The sequence below is a fragment of the Chaetodon trifascialis genome, chromosome 15 (genome assembly GCF_039877785.1).
Source record: "Chaetodon trifascialis isolate fChaTrf1 chromosome 15, fChaTrf1.hap1, whole genome shotgun sequence".
NCBI classification, from domain to species: domain Eukaryota; kingdom Metazoa; phylum Chordata; class Actinopteri; order Chaetodontiformes; family Chaetodontidae; genus Chaetodon; species Chaetodon trifascialis.
Genome location: NC_092070.1, coordinates 22,916,866 through 22,935,167, shown reverse-complemented (window position 1 = coordinate 22,935,167; position 18,302 = coordinate 22,916,866). Strand labels below are relative to the sequence as shown.

The 18,302-nt window shown below is 44.4% G+C and overlaps 1 protein-coding gene across 2 annotated transcripts; it reads right to left on the bottom strand.

Annotated features, from left to right (window-relative positions):
- Positions 1–1,643: 1,643 nt before the first annotated feature.
- Positions 1,644–17,380, bottom strand: LOC139343460 (protein kinase C and casein kinase substrate in neurons protein 3). Of its 2 annotated transcripts, none has more exons than XM_070981126.1 (10): positions 17,152–17,380; positions 13,080–13,147; positions 8,415–8,571; positions 8,034–8,269; positions 6,583–6,738; positions 6,008–6,183; positions 4,588–4,708; positions 4,448–4,518; positions 4,259–4,338; positions 1,644–3,951 (listed from the first exon to the last, which is right to left on the bottom strand). In XM_070981126.1, the coding sequence occupies exons 2-10, from the start codon at positions 13,137–13,139 to the stop codon at positions 3,842–3,844; spliced, it is 1,167 nt and encodes a 388-aa protein (XP_070837227.1). In that variant the 5' UTR covers positions 13,140–13,147; positions 17,152–17,380; the 3' UTR covers positions 1,644–3,841. The 2 variants fall into 2 exon arrangements, with proteins under 2 accessions (XP_070837227.1, XP_070837228.1); XM_070981127.1 differs by lacking the exon at positions 17,152–17,380 and adding an exon at positions 16,719–16,776.
- Positions 17,381–18,302: the final 922 nt, after the last annotated feature.

Genomic DNA, 18,302 nt, shown 5'->3' with positions numbered 1-18,302 from the left:
CTGAGAGGCCAATAGTCCAATTTCACAATTGGATATCAGTATGAGTAGGCTTGAGCTGCATGATAAGGTGTGTTTTTACATTTCCAGCCACGCCTTGGTTGTACATTGTGAGACAGAGTTATATTTCTACATTTAGCGATGTTTTATCACTATTGAACTTCACTGCCATCTACTGGATTTTAAGATGAATGGCATTTATTCCGCCATTGCTAAATCATTTGTGCATCCGCCCCTTGATTCAGATCCTCCCAAACATTTAATGGGTTCTTCCTTGGCCCAAGCTACACCTTTCCACCAAGTTTCATTAAGGTTGGACGTGTAGTTTTCCCGTAACCCTGCTGACGAGCAGACAAACTAAAAGATGAACTGAGAGAAAACATACCTCCATGGTGGAGGTAACAATCTTCTGCAGCTCCTGTCGGCTTTACAGAGCTTTATAGTGAGTTTCAGAGACAGTTAGCGACTGGCTGGTGAACACAGTGAAGCATTTCAGCAGCTACAGGGCCAAATGTTTGCTGCAGCACTTGGTAGAGACCAAAAATGAGTTAAAGAAGAGTGAGAAACATGACTCCAAATGAATGATGATGCTGCTCCTTAGCTGGGTGTAAATGATGTCAGTGTGGCCGAAGAATCAGTGATTCCAGGTAAAATTTGAAATGCTTCTGCAGGAGCGTTTTTAGGTTGTGCTGCTGCTATTTATAGCATAGAAAGGGAATACTGAATCATTTTACCACTGACACCCACCAGCAAGCTCGTCTCAAATAAAAAGCACCTGCTTTCAGTGTCCTTTGTGTTCTTCTTCTCTTGAAGGTTCCCCTTTGTCGGATACGTGTGGGGGGGTGGGGGGTGTCAGAGCTCAGCTGAGCCCGTCTTCGTGACTGCAGATCAGCCTCCGTTTGCTACGAGCAAGAAAACTGTCATCAGGTGAGGAAATTCCTTCCAGGGTGACATCATTATCTCCATTACTCCTGTGGAAACAGACATTCCTACGTACTCTTGTCTGCTTGTATTTACTGCAAACCTCACTCACACTCACTGTGTGTGCGTGAGCGTGCGCGCGTGTGTGTGTGTGTGTGTGTGTGTGTGTGTGTGTGTGTGTGTGTGTGTGTGTGTGTGTGTGTGTGTGTGTGTGTGCAGGGAGTAACAATATACCAGGATTTATCACTGCACTTCTTGCTGTTGGCTGGCTCAAACATAAACACTGGTGTGGGGCAGTTTGCTTGGCTGATGGCCATGTGTTGATGTCAGGCTGCATCTGACTCCGTGGTGGCATCATCACGATGAAGAGCAGCGCTTGACCTGGACGCGCTTCTCCTGACACGGGCATGAGGCTTAACAGTGACTGTGCAAGCGTGTGTGTGTGCGTGTGTGTGTGCGTGTGTGTGGGGGAGTGTGTGAGCTGACACATGTTTTAACATCCACAGGCAGGACTTCAGGAGGCCGGAGGATGATGGCACAGTGATTCACAAAATTCACAAACGCACACACGCACACACGCACACACACACACACACACACACACACACACACACACACACACACACACACACAACAACAATCTCTCTCTGTCTCACGCACACACACACACACAAAAGTTCATTCTTTCTATCGTAAAATCTATAATAATTACTTCGTTTGTATAAGAGTTTCAAATTTTATTTCCAAAAGACAGGCAGTTTCCAAAAAAAAAAAAAGATTGCATAGTTTTACATGACAAATGAAGACACACAGCACACACACAGACACTGAAGAAGGCCAACTACGAGGCAAACCCAGCAGTTTGTGGAAGCTGTTTCCTTACTTTGGTAAGGATGATACGCATCATACAGTATAGCAACAGATGATTAGATATTACAGACAGACAGGAAAACTATTTGTTCCCCAGAACTCGTCTTAAAGGAACAGTGACGTGCTCAGAAATGTCAGTGTTTGGCGTCAAACTGAGAGTCTGATGAAGAGCGGTATCATCAGTTTCATCTCTGGACAGAAATAGCTTCGCATCTGGCACACGTTTAGAGCCGGGGCCTGTTTGTCAAAAGCATCTGGACGCTTCGACGGTCTTCGTCCAAAAATGATCATTCTGGCATCACGATGTTTGTACGTAATGGATCCCAGCTCAGTGCGAAGACTGGAAACAAGCAGAAACTCCAACTCTGGCTGGCAAAATGATTTACACTCTGCGTTTAATGGTGGTGCAGCTGCATGTGAGGCACTGGGGGGCTATCAGTGGCAAGTTGAGGTTCAGTGTGAGACCGAACCACCAACCACGCAGTTAATGGACAGCCCTCTCTTCCTCCTGAGCCTCAGCTGCCCACATTTACACATAATGTAAGCCATAAAGAACAACAAGGTGTCCGACCACCAGAAAATAATGAATGAAGTGGAGGCAAAGGAGGTTAAAGACGTCAAAGTGGGGGAGTGTTTCCTCTGTCGGTCCGTTATTCTCCGTGTCAGAGCGCATTATTGTGTTTAGACCACGGCCTCACACCAGAGGAAGAAAGGTCATGATTACATTTTCATTTATTTTTAATGTTAAAATGAAGAAAAAATATTATGATGACAATTACCTGCAGCTTAATCAACCTGTTAACTAACAGAAGATGATGTCAGGCACCTGCCAGCCAGTCAGTACGCTCTGCTGCCAGATCATATATCTCAGCTGGAAAGCCCATCATCAGCACATCGATGCAGCGGTCACGTCTGAGACGCTGGTGCAGTCCCCAGGTCAGTTTACTGGTGAAGAAATAATCCTGGTGTGTAAACATTTCTTAAAGACGAAGCCTTGTTGTTGAATTTCCATTCATACCTGTTTAAAGCGACAGTAACTGATTCTTCTGGCGGGAACAAACTGTGAACTGACATGTCCTCATCTTTCAGGCTGACACACCAAACTTGATAGCAAACAGTTCCCCAGGTACACATCCAGAGACGCAGCGACATTAGCGTTCATTTGGTGTCACGTTATCGGCCAGCTAATTAATACGAGTCCAATATTCCCTCTCTTTTAGCTCTGTTTGTCTTCCCCAGCAGCTCCTGGGGGAAATATCTGCTGATTTAGCTGCTAAATGCGCCACGTGTTCACCAGCTAGATGCTAACTGTGTCTCTGTCGTTTGGTGCAGAGCAGGTAGAGTACAGCAGGGTTTTTTTTTAGAGCTTTTTAGCTGAAAAGCTGCTCTTACAGCTACTTTAGATAAACAGGATAGAAAATAAGACATCGCTGGAGGAATGTGTCTTCTGTCCTTCACACACAGAGATGAAACTGATGTCAGCCTCCGCATCTCCCTGCGTGTTTGACAGCTGACAAGCATATTCCTAAAACGTCTGAACTGTTCCTTTAAACCACACAAAAACAGAAGAGAAAGGTCACATCTATCAGCTGACTCCACCGCGAGGCTGCTTCAGGTTTCTAATCACAGTATTAGCGTCGCGAGAGGCTTTGTGAGCAGTTTAATAGCGATGTGTTGAGAAAAAAAAAAGAAAATGGCAGTCCTGCAATGCAGTGTCAGCACCAAAAGGCTAGTTATATAGCATACGGCAGCATTTTGTACCTTTTTCTTAACGTTAAAGCTTCGTGTATCATATGGCTTCAATACGAGAGGTCTATGCGTACTGTATATATTAAAACATTTGTCAAAATCCTTCGAGAGATTATACAACCTGCGTAGTTCTTTTAAATCTCCGTGTGCTAAAATATCCACCTCAGCACGACCGCGCTGTCATCTCAGACCAGATCTTTGGAGACTTGGTGTTTTTCCTCGCAGCGCTGGTTTCACGTCACTGAGACGCTCGACCCGGCTGTGACTTCATGAAAGGATTCATTTCCAGGCTGAGACACTTGAACTAAACCACCTCCACATAGTTGGCTGGGTAAAGCCCCTCCCACCCGTCGTCCTTCATCCCCCGACACCATCCCTGATCATCCTCATCCTCGACCTTCAGGAACTCCTCACCTGCAGGGAGACAGAGCCGGGTTTTAGGCTTCAGGCTGATTGTTTTGTCCTGCTGTCCAAAACCCAAATATATTCAACACACTCGCACAGAATCAGTGAATTTTTGGCACTTTAGCTTAAAAAGCCATTAAATGAATCTCAAAACAGTCGACGATTGATTTCTGCTGATCAGCTACTCGAGTAATTAACTAATTGTTTGCGCTCCAGCAGAATAAAGACAGTCGCAGCTGAAACACGGACAGTAAGCCAAATCATTCTGCCGTTCGTCGTTATTGCTCTGCACAGTGCCGCTCGGTGGGATGATTACCTGCTTTTAATGACAGCTCGTCTGTCTCCTGGCCAACATAGTCGTACAGAGCTCTTACTCTCACACCTCCAATCATCACACTGGTGGGAGAGACAGAGAGACAGACAGAAGGACGTTTGAGCCGACAGCCACACGGCTTCAGATCAGCGTACAAACACAGAATGTTTCCTTTGGGATGAATTTCCTCACCTTCTTTCTATTGTTCCTTTCTTTTCTACTTCCTTCTTCCCTTTTTTGGTTTTCTTCTCGGGCGTCCATTCCTAAAACAACATCTATTGAATAAACTGGACTGAATGAATTCACGGTTGGACGCTGACATGATGAAATACCTGGAAGTGAGGCCAGTCGGTGGGCATGCCGGGCCCGTGGGTGTTTTTCCACCAGCGGAGGTCCTCGTGCTCGTCGATGGCCATCAGCGTGTTGTGCAGCTCGTCGTACACGGCCCTCACACTGAACGAGCAGAGGAAGACGAGTAAGACGTTCACCCAAAATGCAGATTTTACAGGACAAACAGCACAGACCTGCAGCCCACTGCCTCTCACTGCTTTCAGAAAGCTTCAGCTGCTCGACACAGAGCGACACGTCAGCTGATTCTTACTCTTCAGCCGACATTTCAGCTGCTGTCACTGCTTACATACCAGCTGACGCTTCAGTTATTTACAGTGCACACACTTTAATTAGCTAAATTTAGCTTAAATTTAAGTTGTTGTTTATTGTTTACAATTCAGCTGCTTTCATATCGTTCTCTTTAAACAACAGTTAGACCGCTTTCACTTCATCGACATTTCAGCTGCTTTCACCTCTGACATTGGAAAATGTGGTTTTACTTAAAAAAGCATGCAAACTGATTGCCTTAGAAATAAGTACATTAAACTTAAGAGAGAGGAGCTTACTCGTTCTGAGTGTGCAACACTTCAAAGACATGCTTTGTCTCAACGGCTTCGTTTTGTGTGTAACTGCTCAACACTTCGCTCTGAAAGTGCTACTCACTCATGATTTTTAAGATTCACTTTATCAAATGAAATAAACTAATTTTCTAGAACTGAGAGAATTCAGTTTGCCTGTTCACAGCTCTTACTCTTCAAGCTCGACTATTTATTGTTATTTCCTATAATAAAACATCAGCGTAATGGTCTCAGTTTGCTTAACGTGGTGCTCGTAAGGCTTTACAGTGCATCGTAATATAAGCATGATATAATAAACATGCAGGAATGTCGGAGGTCGAACACTTTATGGGGCAGCTGTACGGCTAATCACATGGTAATCATTTTAATTGAACCTGCTGATATTTCTCTGATGTTATACCGTAACTAAAGTTTATCTAAATTTCTAATTGGGACATAATCTCCTCGCACTGCCACCCAGAGCATTTTAAGTAAGTGTTACCCCAAAATTAAGCAGATTAATGGAGTATATAATTTCTCTGATCTACCCCGTATCCCCCCGTGGCCCCTGAAGATTTTATAAAGTAATTAAGTTGCCGTCTTAGCTATTTTCTTTATCAGAGTAGAAGTGAGTCACTGAGAAACACTCGTGTGCCATGTGTAGTGGAAGAGCATTTAATCACAGCTAAAGTGAGTCAAGTTATTGATTTTAACACACTTAGCTCTAAACACACAGGCAGGCACGCGATGGGGAAACAGCAAATAAGAAAATCTATTCCGCCTGTTGAAGCGCTGATTGTGATCTTCATCTAATGAGCAGAGGCAGCAGCTGAGCAGCGCACACATGCAAAGCGCCGCGGTTCACCTCTCGTTGTTGGTGATGTCCAGGTGTTTGTGGATGGAGAGGAAGGCCTGCTTGAGGAAGACGATCCTCTTGCGCTCCTCGTCCTGCGACTGGTCGAAGATGGACTCCATCTCCTCCATGTAGCGCGGAGCGTAGCGGTTCACCTCCTCGAGGACTTTCTCATAGCGGGCGCGAACCTGGAAACATTTAGACACACTTTACACCTCCTAAACATGACCCCAACCCCAACTTTTGCTGTGATGGAGTTCTCGGCGTGGACACCTTCCTTTTGGAAATTCAAAATTTCAAACTTTAATCAAATATCCCATATAAGCCACCATTTCCTCCCACTGCACTCTTTATTTTGCTAGCTAGCAGCCTTGTTCGTCCCAGCATTGCTAGGTTTCGTGGCACCATGGATGGCAAGGGCTTGTAGACCCACTCAAAAAACAAAAAAACACTGTTCCATAGCACCAATAGTGGTCAAAAACCTCCTTTAATCACTGACAAACCTGCTGAACAGATGAAGACTAGTCAACAGTCCCACTCACACGTCATTAAGACGCACTGAAGACAAGAAGAAGATGAAGGAGTACCTTCTCGGCCTCCTGCTGAGCCAGCTCTCTCTCCTCCTGGATCTTCTTCTGTTTGTCGATGGCGACGTCCGGGTTTCCCTGAGCGTGGGCCTCCCGCTCCCTGGCTGCCTGCTCCTTACGGCTCACTTTGTGGTACGCGTTCCTGGCTTTGTCCAGCTACGGACGAACCAAAAGCACATTATCTGCAGTTGTGATTGGATAAGGAGCATATGTCTGCCTATATGGACTTTAAAAGGCCGCAGCAACCATCTCAGTCATTCAAAAGCAGTTTAATCTGTCCATAAAACCTGAGACGCACCTGTCTCTGTAAAGCATCTTAGCCAGAATATAAACTAGTGGTGTATTAAGTCTGCGTCGTCTAAATATAGATCTTGAATTGAGGCCATTTACTTAATGAGTACCCATTTGTGATGCTGCAGTCACTTTTAGTATGTATGAAGTATTGATTCCCTGAGGGGCTCGCGCATATTTTTGATGCAAATATGTGATTCTGCTTTTGATGAATGTCCTGAGCTGCTCTCATATTACAGAAGGGCTCTGATTCAAGTGGCACGCTGCTTTTGAAGGCATAAGGGAAACTGTTGAGAAGTGGGTGTCTTTCTTAAAGGTCTCTGTTCAGGTTGGTGAAGTCCTGGTCTGCATGGGAAAATCAGGAAGTTATGGGAAAGATCTTAATGTTTATTTAAGTTTTGAACATGCAGCCAGCCAGTCCACATATGGACCATAAGGGGAGTCTGATGTTCCAGGTGGCATCCAGTTTAATGGAAAAGGTTTTCAGGAAATATCAGACATGCTCCTTTTCATCTCAGCCTGCTGGAGTAAGAACCACGCCAGCATCTGACTGGACCACAGTAAGATTTGCAGGTATGTTTACACGCTGCTTAATGTGCTGCAGCTGAAGGCTAATCACCTTTCTGCAAAGTGACGTTAAAAGCGCATGTGGTGAATGTGTGTTTGGTGGCTCGCTCACCGAGCTCAGGTGCAGGATAAGACGTGTATTCATGTCTGCAGATAAGAAGCTCATGTGGGCTGTTGCTCAGCAGGTTTGCGTCTGGCTCTGATCTGCTGACAGAACGCTGCTGTACTGCTTTAAGATTTGATTGGCTGTACTGGAATAGGCCTCCACCTGCATGGGCGAGTGCTTAACAGTGTTCCCTCATATTAAAGCAGAACTAGGGGCCATCATTATGAAACCAAAAAATATATTAAAAACTATTTTTTGCTTTTGGTTTCCAATTTCTTTCTCAAAGGAGAAGACAAAAAAAAGATTTCATTTCAGTTGGACTTTAGCAGGTGTGCTGGCATCAGGCATTTTACATCTTTGAATATGGCTGTCGTCCAAAAATGAAGCCTGGATTCATCTATTTTATATCAGTCTTTCAGGCTACAGCCTTTAATCATCAGTATAATCCAGAATAAAAAAACTGACTTTGAATCTTAAACATTCAGACCTTTTTCAGTCGTTTGGCCCACGGCTTCTGAGCACGTATAAAGCCCGTCTCAATGTCCTGGGACTCCTTAAAGCCTCCAAATAACTTCTTGTGGAAGGTGTCTTTCTGCCAGGTCCTGACCCGGTCTCCATCCTCCGACACCAGGGAGCGACAGATGGAGGCATGTAAGGAGGCCAGCCGGTCTGCGGAGGATAGAAAGCACTGCCAAGCCTTCAGAAGAGATCCATACAGAGGACCTGAGGGAAGAAGACGAAGACCAGCGAATCACAGCGAATTTGTACTTCGGAAAGAATTCTGATGACTCATCACTGTTGACATGACACAGCAAACGGACACTAGAAGGTGGACGCAGCTCGCCGGGGTCGCAGCTACGGCACTTACTGGAGTCCACGACGGGCTTCCACTTGTTGCTCCACTCACTGAGCTGCTGGGCGTACTGCCTCTCCACGCGAGCCCGCTCTTGGAAACACGCCACTATGTCATTACAGGCCTGGAAGGCATCCTCTGTTCGCTTCACAGTGGGCTGATAGTTCCCAGGCTGCCAGGACACAAAGACAGAGGAAGAGCTTCCGTTAACAAAAAATAAACAGGGGCAGGAGGGAGGTCCAGCGGAGGGCTTTAAACACTAATACCCCACAACTAATTCCTCGGACTGAAAAAGCAGAAAGTGGACGTCGTCTTTCTCCGTGTTCGGTACCGTCCTTTAGCTTCTCTTCTCTTAATGTCACCATCTCAGCGCCAGAGAATACAGAATCCTACATCTGCTCACAGTTTGTTCCTGGCAGAGTGGCAGCAGCATGTAGACCATGAACTGATTTAGACGAACGGAATTAGAAACTAAAACTGAACTCTGAAACGGTCCAATCCAGCCCGACTCTTCCTCTCTTACTACTACTACAGTACAACTGCTCCAACTGTTAAGGTTAGTTAAATGAGGAGACTGATGTCGCTCCATCACTCTGTGGTAGAAATGTGGCTGGAAGCAGTTAGCTTAGCTTAGCTTAGCTTAGCTTAGCGTAAAGACTGGAAACGGGGGGAAACAGCTAGCCTGGATCTGTCCAAAGGCAACAAACCCATCTACCACCGCCTCCAAAGTCACTAATTAACACATTATGTCATATGTGTAATCTGTCAATCAAAATGCTGTAACTCTCAATCTTCGCTCAAAGCCAATCAAAAAGTGCACTTCCCAAAATGTTGAGCTGTCCCTTTAATGATTCCTCTGTTGCTTTTAGGTGTTCCCAGTAAGTCGTGCCAGCATTAACCAGCATGTAGAAATCCTAGAACTGGAGCTGGCACAGCGAAATGGAATGCAGCCATCCATAATGTTATTAGCTAATCTGTGTTTGGCAAATGTCCAATATGTGAAATATCTATAGGCACCAGCATTTCTTCTGCCTGTCTGTGGTCTCTCATAGCAAAGTCCAGCTTGAATCCTCGTCTCGTCTCTCAGCCGTGTCTCTGCTGCAGCCGCCTGAGGTCAACCCCCACGTGCCACAAGTGACACTTTCCTAGCATTATGTTTCCTGTGGTAAACTCTAACGGCGGCAGAGCGCGGGGTGTGGTCACTGGACACGAGGACGAGGCCGGGTGCTCAAAAAGCCAGACAGACAGAGAGAGGGAACAGGAGGGCAGCGCGGGCAAGGCCCCGAGTGTAATAACATATCTGCAGCAAATGTGTTGTTTGTAGATGTGGTATTTGGAAATCTCTCTGCAATTTTCCTGGCAGCCGCCGTCAGCTCCTACTCAGCACTCACTCCTACTCTCTTTTTCACTTTCTGTCAGACTCTATCTGCTCGTCACTGACACATTTAAAGCCGCCTGAAAGTTTCTGGACGCCGCATACGTTGTCGCGTCGTGTTAAATCATCTGAGGCAACGCACTCAGTGAAAACGCCATGAAATTACAATACGTGAGTAAGAAATAGACTGAAGTGAGCAGAACTTTCTCATGGCTGACATTTGCACTTGTCAAACAAAGGTGGAACTAATAACATCAATTATGGAGCTGCAGATAGTGTGCATGCTGGCTCAGTGTCATGGTTTAGCAGGAAAGCTAAACATACCAGAGACATAATTAATGTTATTATGCACCTGTGCTTTTTCTGATGTGTCAAGCCAAAATGCCTGCATTTTTTTTGATAATAGGGAATTATGTCAGACTAATCAGGCCTGTATGACTGATGCTAACATACTTCTCATGCACAATAAGTACATTAATACACAGTTCCCAGTGCACAGCCACAGCGCTCTTCCTTTTCTTTGGCAAATTCCCTGTAAGATGATATTTCATTCTTCAGCCGTGAGCAGACCTTTGCTTCCTGCACGACTTCCATTAGTATTCGACCGCCAACCTAAATCTTTGTTCTTTAACTAATTGACGTCTTCGATCCGAATGGGACTCTTAATTAGTGGGTAATTAGATGCAGGTGCATCAGAAAGGTCAAGCTGTTCAGTCTTTATATGTCTAAGCATTCGGGGAGCACGAGCAGCAGTCGTCAAATATGCAGCACGTTTCCTGCTGCAGGAAGCCGTGTGTAGATACGTGTTTTTCCCGTATAGATGTTCATTCATAATAAGCTTCAAGTGACACAAAATTTAAAGTGTTCAGAGGTTTGAATACAGCGTGCATGAAAGTGATTTATGGTCATACTAAGAGCCTTCGCAGAAAGCATTCGCAGCTCAGTATGCTTTTAATGAAACACTGTAGTTTCCTCATGCCTTAATCACAATCAACTGGGGTGCCTCTCATCAGTCCTCCCCCCTCTTTTCTCTCCTTCCTTTCTTGCTCTGCGTCTCTGTTGTGGTTTGCACTGACTCTCCTCACTCGTCTGAGAATTAAACAGAAACAGCTGAGGAATCCAGTTTGAGGCCAACGGGGACGCTGCAGAGACCCAGACGGCCAATCTCTGAGCCACATGCAAATCCAATACTCCAGAATCTGTCCAAGCAACAAGATGCAGGATAAGAAAATGGCCTCAGTCCTCCACTGAAAAATCACATTTCACATATATCCCATCCCGTCCTGACTATAAAGCATGTCAGTGCCCTGAAAGAGCGCTGGGAACCACCAGCTGAAGCACAGCATCATCATATTAGCAGTTATTGAGCTACTAATGGTCGCAGTAGATGTACTGAGGCTGCAGCAGCGTCAATGGCAGCAGTTATAGTGCTAGTAAAGAAATCGTAAAGGTTGTAGCAGCCCTGGTAGTATTAATGGAGGTGGAAATAGTAGAAGTAAACCATATTTATGCCAGCATTTATATTTATGTCCTTCCAAAGTACTTAAACCAGATATAAATCAATGCACAAAACAAAAAAAAAAATCACATTTTGACCACGTAGCACCATGTCAGTGATCACAGTTTGTCTCTATAATCAGTAGAGAGTGAAGAGGACACAGCAGCATGTATGTATCTGCGTATTAGTATGAACAGTACACTTGTAAACTCTACAGAATTCGCTGTCATTGCAAAGCTCTTGAAGCAGTGGCGATATTGCGAATCGAAAACAAAAGAGCTTAAGTTTGCAGTATAATGACAGACAGCCCTTGAGCATGGCGGCGGGATGACACAGACAGGAGCTGGCCTGGAAACGCATCGAGCACAACGGGAGGCTGCCAAAATTACAGGAGGGGAGAGATGAAAGTGGGGCAGCCCATCGAGGCCAACGGGAGACAAAGCCAATATTAAAGCGGTAGCACACTCAAATTAGACACTCAAGGCACTTTGCATGTTCGAAGTGTTTATGGCTTTAAAACACTGAGCCAAAACAAAACTGTGTCTTGTAAACAGAGCGCAGAGCAGCTCGCAGAATGGAAAAGTAAAATAGTGCCATGTTTGTTAAGAGTGCTAAATTACAGTAAAGAAGATTGAGGCAGTTTACAATGACAAGAGTTATTTGCAATAAAAAAAAAAAGTCACAGAGATTTACACTGAAATAAAACAAGTTGATTTTGGCTGTCAGTGCAATTCATCATGTGTTATAACAAACCGGGAATTATTCTCAGTGAAACGGTAAAGCGTGCTGTGGAGGAACGAAGCTCCTCTGACAATAACACACGTTTATACTGAACTGAAAACAGTACAGCGACGACATATTTAATGTTTTACTGCATCAGCTGAATTCATGCTTACTTTGAATTGGATGCCAGCAACACGTTGGCTCTGTCACATTCCACAGGCGATAGTATCATGACTGGGTTTGACAGGGTCGCCTGGAAAGGCTCCGTCTGTGTGACTCTGCCTCGACTGTGCTTCAGATCTTATGTTGCAGGTAACAGTTTGACATTTTGGGAAATGCTCTTATTTGGTGTCTTGCCAGAGTTCGATGTGCAGACACGCTGGTGGTGGCCGATCACCTTTATCAAATCTGCCTTTGAGGCCAGATTTGATAAACAAAACTGATCTGCCTGCAGCCAGTGGAGCTGCAGCCAGTTAGCTTTGCTGTTAGCACAGTCTAAAAACAGGGGGACCAGCTAGCCTGGCTCTGTCTGAAGGAAGCAAAATCCACCCACCAGCAAGTCCCTAATTAACAGTGGGGTCTTGTCAGTGCAGACTTCAGGAAGTCACTGTCGAACCCTCAAGTCACTTAATGTAATCTGTACAGGAGCTGACCTTTAGTTCACTGTGAACGTTTTCTTATGCAGCATTACTTTAGCAGAATGATGATGTTGCAGAGAGCAGTTTAACAAAAAATAAATAAATAACTTGTCCTGGATCCCCGGGGACACGACCCTGTGCTATACAGTGTACTTTGTCGGGCAAACACAGACAATCAAATACCTAATGAGCTGAACATTATCACTAAACCTTTCCCGGAGAGCAGTTAACCCAAGCAAGGCGATTCAGAGCGAGTACAGTGGTTACTGCTCACATTTAAAATGAAGGCACAGCCTTGTTCACACTGATACGCAGCCTGAATGACAAAACTGTCTCGTCTGTTTTGACTGCGAGGTCACTGAGAGTTGACAAAGCAAGGAAAGAGCCATCTGCAATCAGTCTTATTGTCCCTCTCTGAGACAAAGCACACCAACAGGCAGTCTTACCATCCAGAAGCTGCGATTGTTGGCATCTTCAGGGCTGTTTTCTGAGGGCAGCGTCGACATCGTGTTCTCTGAGGGAGTAAAGAGTATATGATTAGTTTAGAGTATGGTCTCGCTCTGCCTTTTAATCTGCACACTGACCTTTCTGTAATCACCTCACGTGCAGGTAATGAGGGCTTTGGGCCTTTATAGCTACGCTAGAAAGAATGAACTGTTATCTATGTCGGACATTTTTAAAATGATCCTTTCTTGAGGGACCGTCTCTAGCATGATGTTACATTTCGGTTCAGCAGAGGTGAACCCATTTGAACGATATATGTGACTTACAAATTAATTATAGATTTTACTCTTGCTTGATTATCTCTCGTCTTGGACAGATTTAAAAGTCAGTTCACAATAGCAGCAAAAGTCCTTCCATGTGGGAGTGAGTGGAGAAGCACACATCCATTAAACCCATGTCCTCTCAAGCCCCACGGCCCTGTCAGATGAACTCAATTACCCCCGTATTGATCTCGCCAAAGTTGCAAATATGTTCATTTAAATCGCTTTTAAACTGCGTTTTTTAATTTAATTATCAATCAAAATGTGGATATAATAGCGAGACAGCATTTTTGTCATACAGTTGAACTGTGAATGTTTAAATCGGTTATGTCTGCATTTGTGCAGCTACCAGGAATATTGGCTGTTTCAGCAGTTTATCTATTGCGAACTGCTTCAACTGTGCATCTAATATTGATTTGAGACAAATATTTCAACTGTGTATCCACTTTTAGCTAGCCTTAGCTTCCGTATTTCAACTGTTTATCCATTACTTTTAGCTAACTGTTTTAGCTGTGTATCTACTTTTAGCTAACAATTTCAACGGTTCATCGACTTTCAGCTAACAATTTTAGCTGTGTGTCTGCTTTTAGCTAACTATTTCATCTGTTTATCTACTTTGAACTAACTACAGTGTTTCAGCTGTTTATCCATTATTTTTTGCAAACTATTTTAGCTGTGTCTGCTTTTAGCTAACTGTTTCAACTGTTTATCTACTTCTAGCTAACAATTTTAACTGTTTATCTACTTCTAGCTAGCCTTAGCTAAAGTATTTCAACTGTTTATCCATTTCTTTACGCTGTTTTAGCTGTGTCTACTTTCATTTAAGTATTTCAACTGTTCATCTACTTTCAGCAAACTGTTTCATCGATCTATTGCTTATAGCTAACTATTTCAACTATTAATCTGCTTTTAGCAAACTATTTCAACTCCTTATCGGTTACCTTTAACTAACCATTTCAAATATTCATCTGCTTGTAGCTAAGTATTTCAACTCTATATCAACTTTCAGCTTCATCTTGCAAGAAATTAATCCTTAACTGATGCAGCTTTCTGTGTTAACCATGTATCAATCATTTTAAGCTAACTGTTTCTCTTCTCAGTTTGACTGCTGAGTATTTTCAGGCACTCTTACTACACCTTGTAGAGTTCAGGTGTTAACAGCTGAACCAATATGCGGACATATTTTTAATCAAAGTGTAATTCCTGTTTTATCAAATTCCTTGAGCTATTTCACAATCTTCCCTGGCTACTGCAAAAGTACCCCCTCAGGCACAAGTACCTCTGGTTGCAAATCACCACTTTAAAACTCAATTTGAGGGTATATGATATGAAAGCATTTGATATGCCCTCAGATAAATGGCTGCTGCACTCTTGTCAGGACTAATATGAAGCTATACAGCAGGTGTAATGTGTCTGACTGAATCATATAATGGAGGCTCTGTAAATGGTTGCTGTTGGAAGATGATGTGTACAGTAAATTTGAACCATGAGGTATACAGTAAATCAAGGACAAGAGTATCCTGTCCCAGCATTCCCAGCTTTGAAACATGAGCTGTCCTAAAATAAACCAGGGGTAAAGGTCAGCACATCCGATCATTCACATTCACTTTCTTCCTATGCTGCTGGACTCTCTTCTATTCTCTTCTATTGTGAAAAGAAAAGAAACACAGACACAATTGCTTTTATGCTCATAACAACACGGACTGCCCATTGCTCCGATAGTCCGTTAATCCCAAACCCCTGTAGCCGAAAAATGTCCCATTGGACCAAATTTGTCCAACAGCCTGTTGTCCTGGAAACAAGCGCCCAGCTCTCCAAAGGCCCAGTGGTCCAAAAATGTAGACTTTTCCCTGATTTTTTTTCCCACCGGCATTCCACAAAGTCCCGCCCTACGCTGCCCCTGATTGGCCAGTGTTCGTTGCTTGATTAGGATAAGGGTTAGATGGTTGGTTAGATGTTACGGGTACAAGAAATGTCAGAGTCAGAGCCAATCAGGGGCAGGATAGTGGTTGGTCATTGTGAAATAGAGATGGGAAAAAAGATTTTTCAGAGTAATTGGCCTTCTGGGATAACGGGCTGTTGGACAAATGGGCTTTTGGTCCAATGGGACATTTTTTGGACTAAGGGAGTTTTGGAGCAATGGCATGGAAGCTAACCTATGACAGACACGAGCATGCAGAGCATGAGGTGGCGGAAATACGCAAAAAGTTCTGTCTGACTCAAAATCAAGTGATCTAATTAAAGTATTTGTGGTCTTTGAATGTTACTTTATGCTCGTGTGGTTTCACTTCCAAAAAAGAAACTTTTCCAGTTAAATATTTAAGCACACAGCAGTTTTGCCTTCTGGTGTTTCAAACCCTCAATGCACTCGGAGCTGAACTCCACCCAGACAGCCTTCATGTCTTGCCTGTTTTTCCTCCCTGCAGCCATCTATCCCCGTGGCTCTGCTCGGCACACAATTAGATTCAATGATGTTCCTCCACATCCTGCTGCTCGCAGGGAATCACATGCTCCAGAAACAGCATAATGCCATGCCTCTCCCTGCCTGAGTCTTCCTCAGCTCGCCTCTGTCATGTCTCCACCACCAAGGCCTTGTAGATTACACAACACTGACATCTGCAAGGGGTCAGAAAAATAATGAATCGCCTCCCTTTTAACCCTTGACCTCCACTTCCTGCAGCTTTGCTGGCTAACTTTCTTCAGGGTATTACTGTGCGAGTCCTCAGCAGAACGTGGGGGTGGGGGAGCTCTGCTGTCCCCACCAATTATCAAATAATTTGATGCATTCCTGCAACAGTTGCAAAGTAGTCTCCGTTTGACACAAGCAAACTGCTTCTGTGACGTAAGATTTTCTGTGTATACATACAAGAAAGTATAAAGTCTAACCTCCCATTGCCTATCTTAGCTATGATCTGCTTGCATGCCTCTCAAATATGATTTCATGCTCTTTACAGGCAGTATGTCTGTGCAACTCCATATCTACTGGACCGAATATGATGGCTCCATAGGCCTTTCAACCACGATTTGATAGACTTCATAATCAATTTAAACACCCTCTAAAAGGCCGCGATTGACCCTGACTTTGCTGCTCTGTTAATGTGTGAATAGCCAGAAGTCTGAAACCTCTAAAAAACAGTTGTAGGCCTGTTTATATGCTGTGCAACTTGTGACATTAGTGAGGCGTATCGCCATGTTTTGAGCTTGTGACTTTCTTTGAGCTACAAAGGTTAAAAGCAAGTTTTAAAGTGTGTATCATGTCATTGACTTTGCACGCTACGTCATCCTTTAAGTACAACACACACTGTATAAGTTACCACCTACCAGCTCAGAGCTAACTCCACCATGTGTCCTGCAGACTTTTTATAATCTCTTGGCAGGTCGGACAGGAAATTTGTCCCCCAAGTTTTCAAAATTCCTCAAGCGATCCAGTAATCCTTCCAGTATCTAAAACTCTGACTTTGCATGTACAAACTTCATAACAACAAAGTCAGACTGAGGTGCGTTTGAGTTCTGAGAGCTTCAAAAAACCAGGCAGCTCTTTCACCCCTGAATCCTGCACACACACACACACACACACACACACACACACACACACACACACACACACACCTCCCCCGTCCCCGTTTCATCTGTCACACATAACTCACCACGCACACACGTTGCATAGAGGAAAAATATAGTAACAAATGAACACACAGAGCAGAAATAGGAGCTCGGTCGCTGCGTGGGATCTGGCTGAAAAGCAGCTCCTTACCTCTAAATGTTGGGGCCCTCTCTGCTGCTTCAACCCCCTTTTTTCCTCCTTTGTCTGGCACCTCCAAACTTTTTTATTTTTCCACTTCAGTCTTTGTGCAGACTCTGTCTTCCTCTCCGTCTTTTTAAACTTCTCCTCGTCTTCTCCAGCTTTGATTTTCCACTCGCTCTGGACACTGCTGCTCCTGCTCTTCCCCTTTCTTTGGCCCACTGTTTGTGTCAGATGAGTTGGCTTCTTTTTTTTTTTTCTTTCCCTCCCTCCCTCCCTCCCTCCCTCCCTCCCTCCTTCTCCTCCCTCCCTCCCTCCTCCTCCTCTCTCCTCCTCTCTAAAACAGCTGCAGGGAACTTCTTCTCTTGTTCTTTGTACTTCACCACTTGTTGGAGATTGTCGCTCTTTTTCTCTTTCACTCACTCTCTTCACCTCCCTCTGAGCGCTGTCAGTGAAGTGTGCTATATTGTGATTTTTCTGTGTTCATTGTGTGTGTGTGTGTGTGTGTGTGTGTGTGTGTGTGTGTGTGTGTCTAGTTGGGTGAGACAATAACCCTCCAGTCTGTGTGTGTACTTGTGTATGTATGTGTGTGTGTGTGTGTGTGTGTGTGTGTGTGTGTGTGTGTGTTAATTGGTCCATTAACTGTGTTTTACTATTCAATAGGAAGCAAAAGCAGCATGACCAGATAAGGGAAACTCCATCCCTCCGTGCTCGTCTTTATGCCCCCTCTTTCCTCCCCTCAACATTCCCTGGGGATCGTTTGGTAGGCCTGCCTCCACAGCTGGAGGACACATCCGGTGTGTGTGTGTGTGTGTGTGTGTGCGTGTGTGCATGTGTGTGTGTTAAAGGTGGAGATCCTTTGAAGTCAGAGACCCTTAAGAATTGTCCACGCTCACACATCTCGCTCTCGCTTCATGCTGCGTTGAACTTGTCAAACCTTGCCCTGCCAGAACACGCCATGTAAAGCTGACAGCTGTTATACGCTGCAGTGTTTACGCCGAGCTACAACCTGCTCTTAGGAAACAGTAATCCTACGTTCGTGATCCTATAATCAAACCTGGAAAGATAGCTGGATATCATGACAACACTGTGAGATCCTGTGATTAAAATGATAACAGGCACAGACGACAGAGAACGTCAACAAGTGGAAAAAGTTGCTGTTA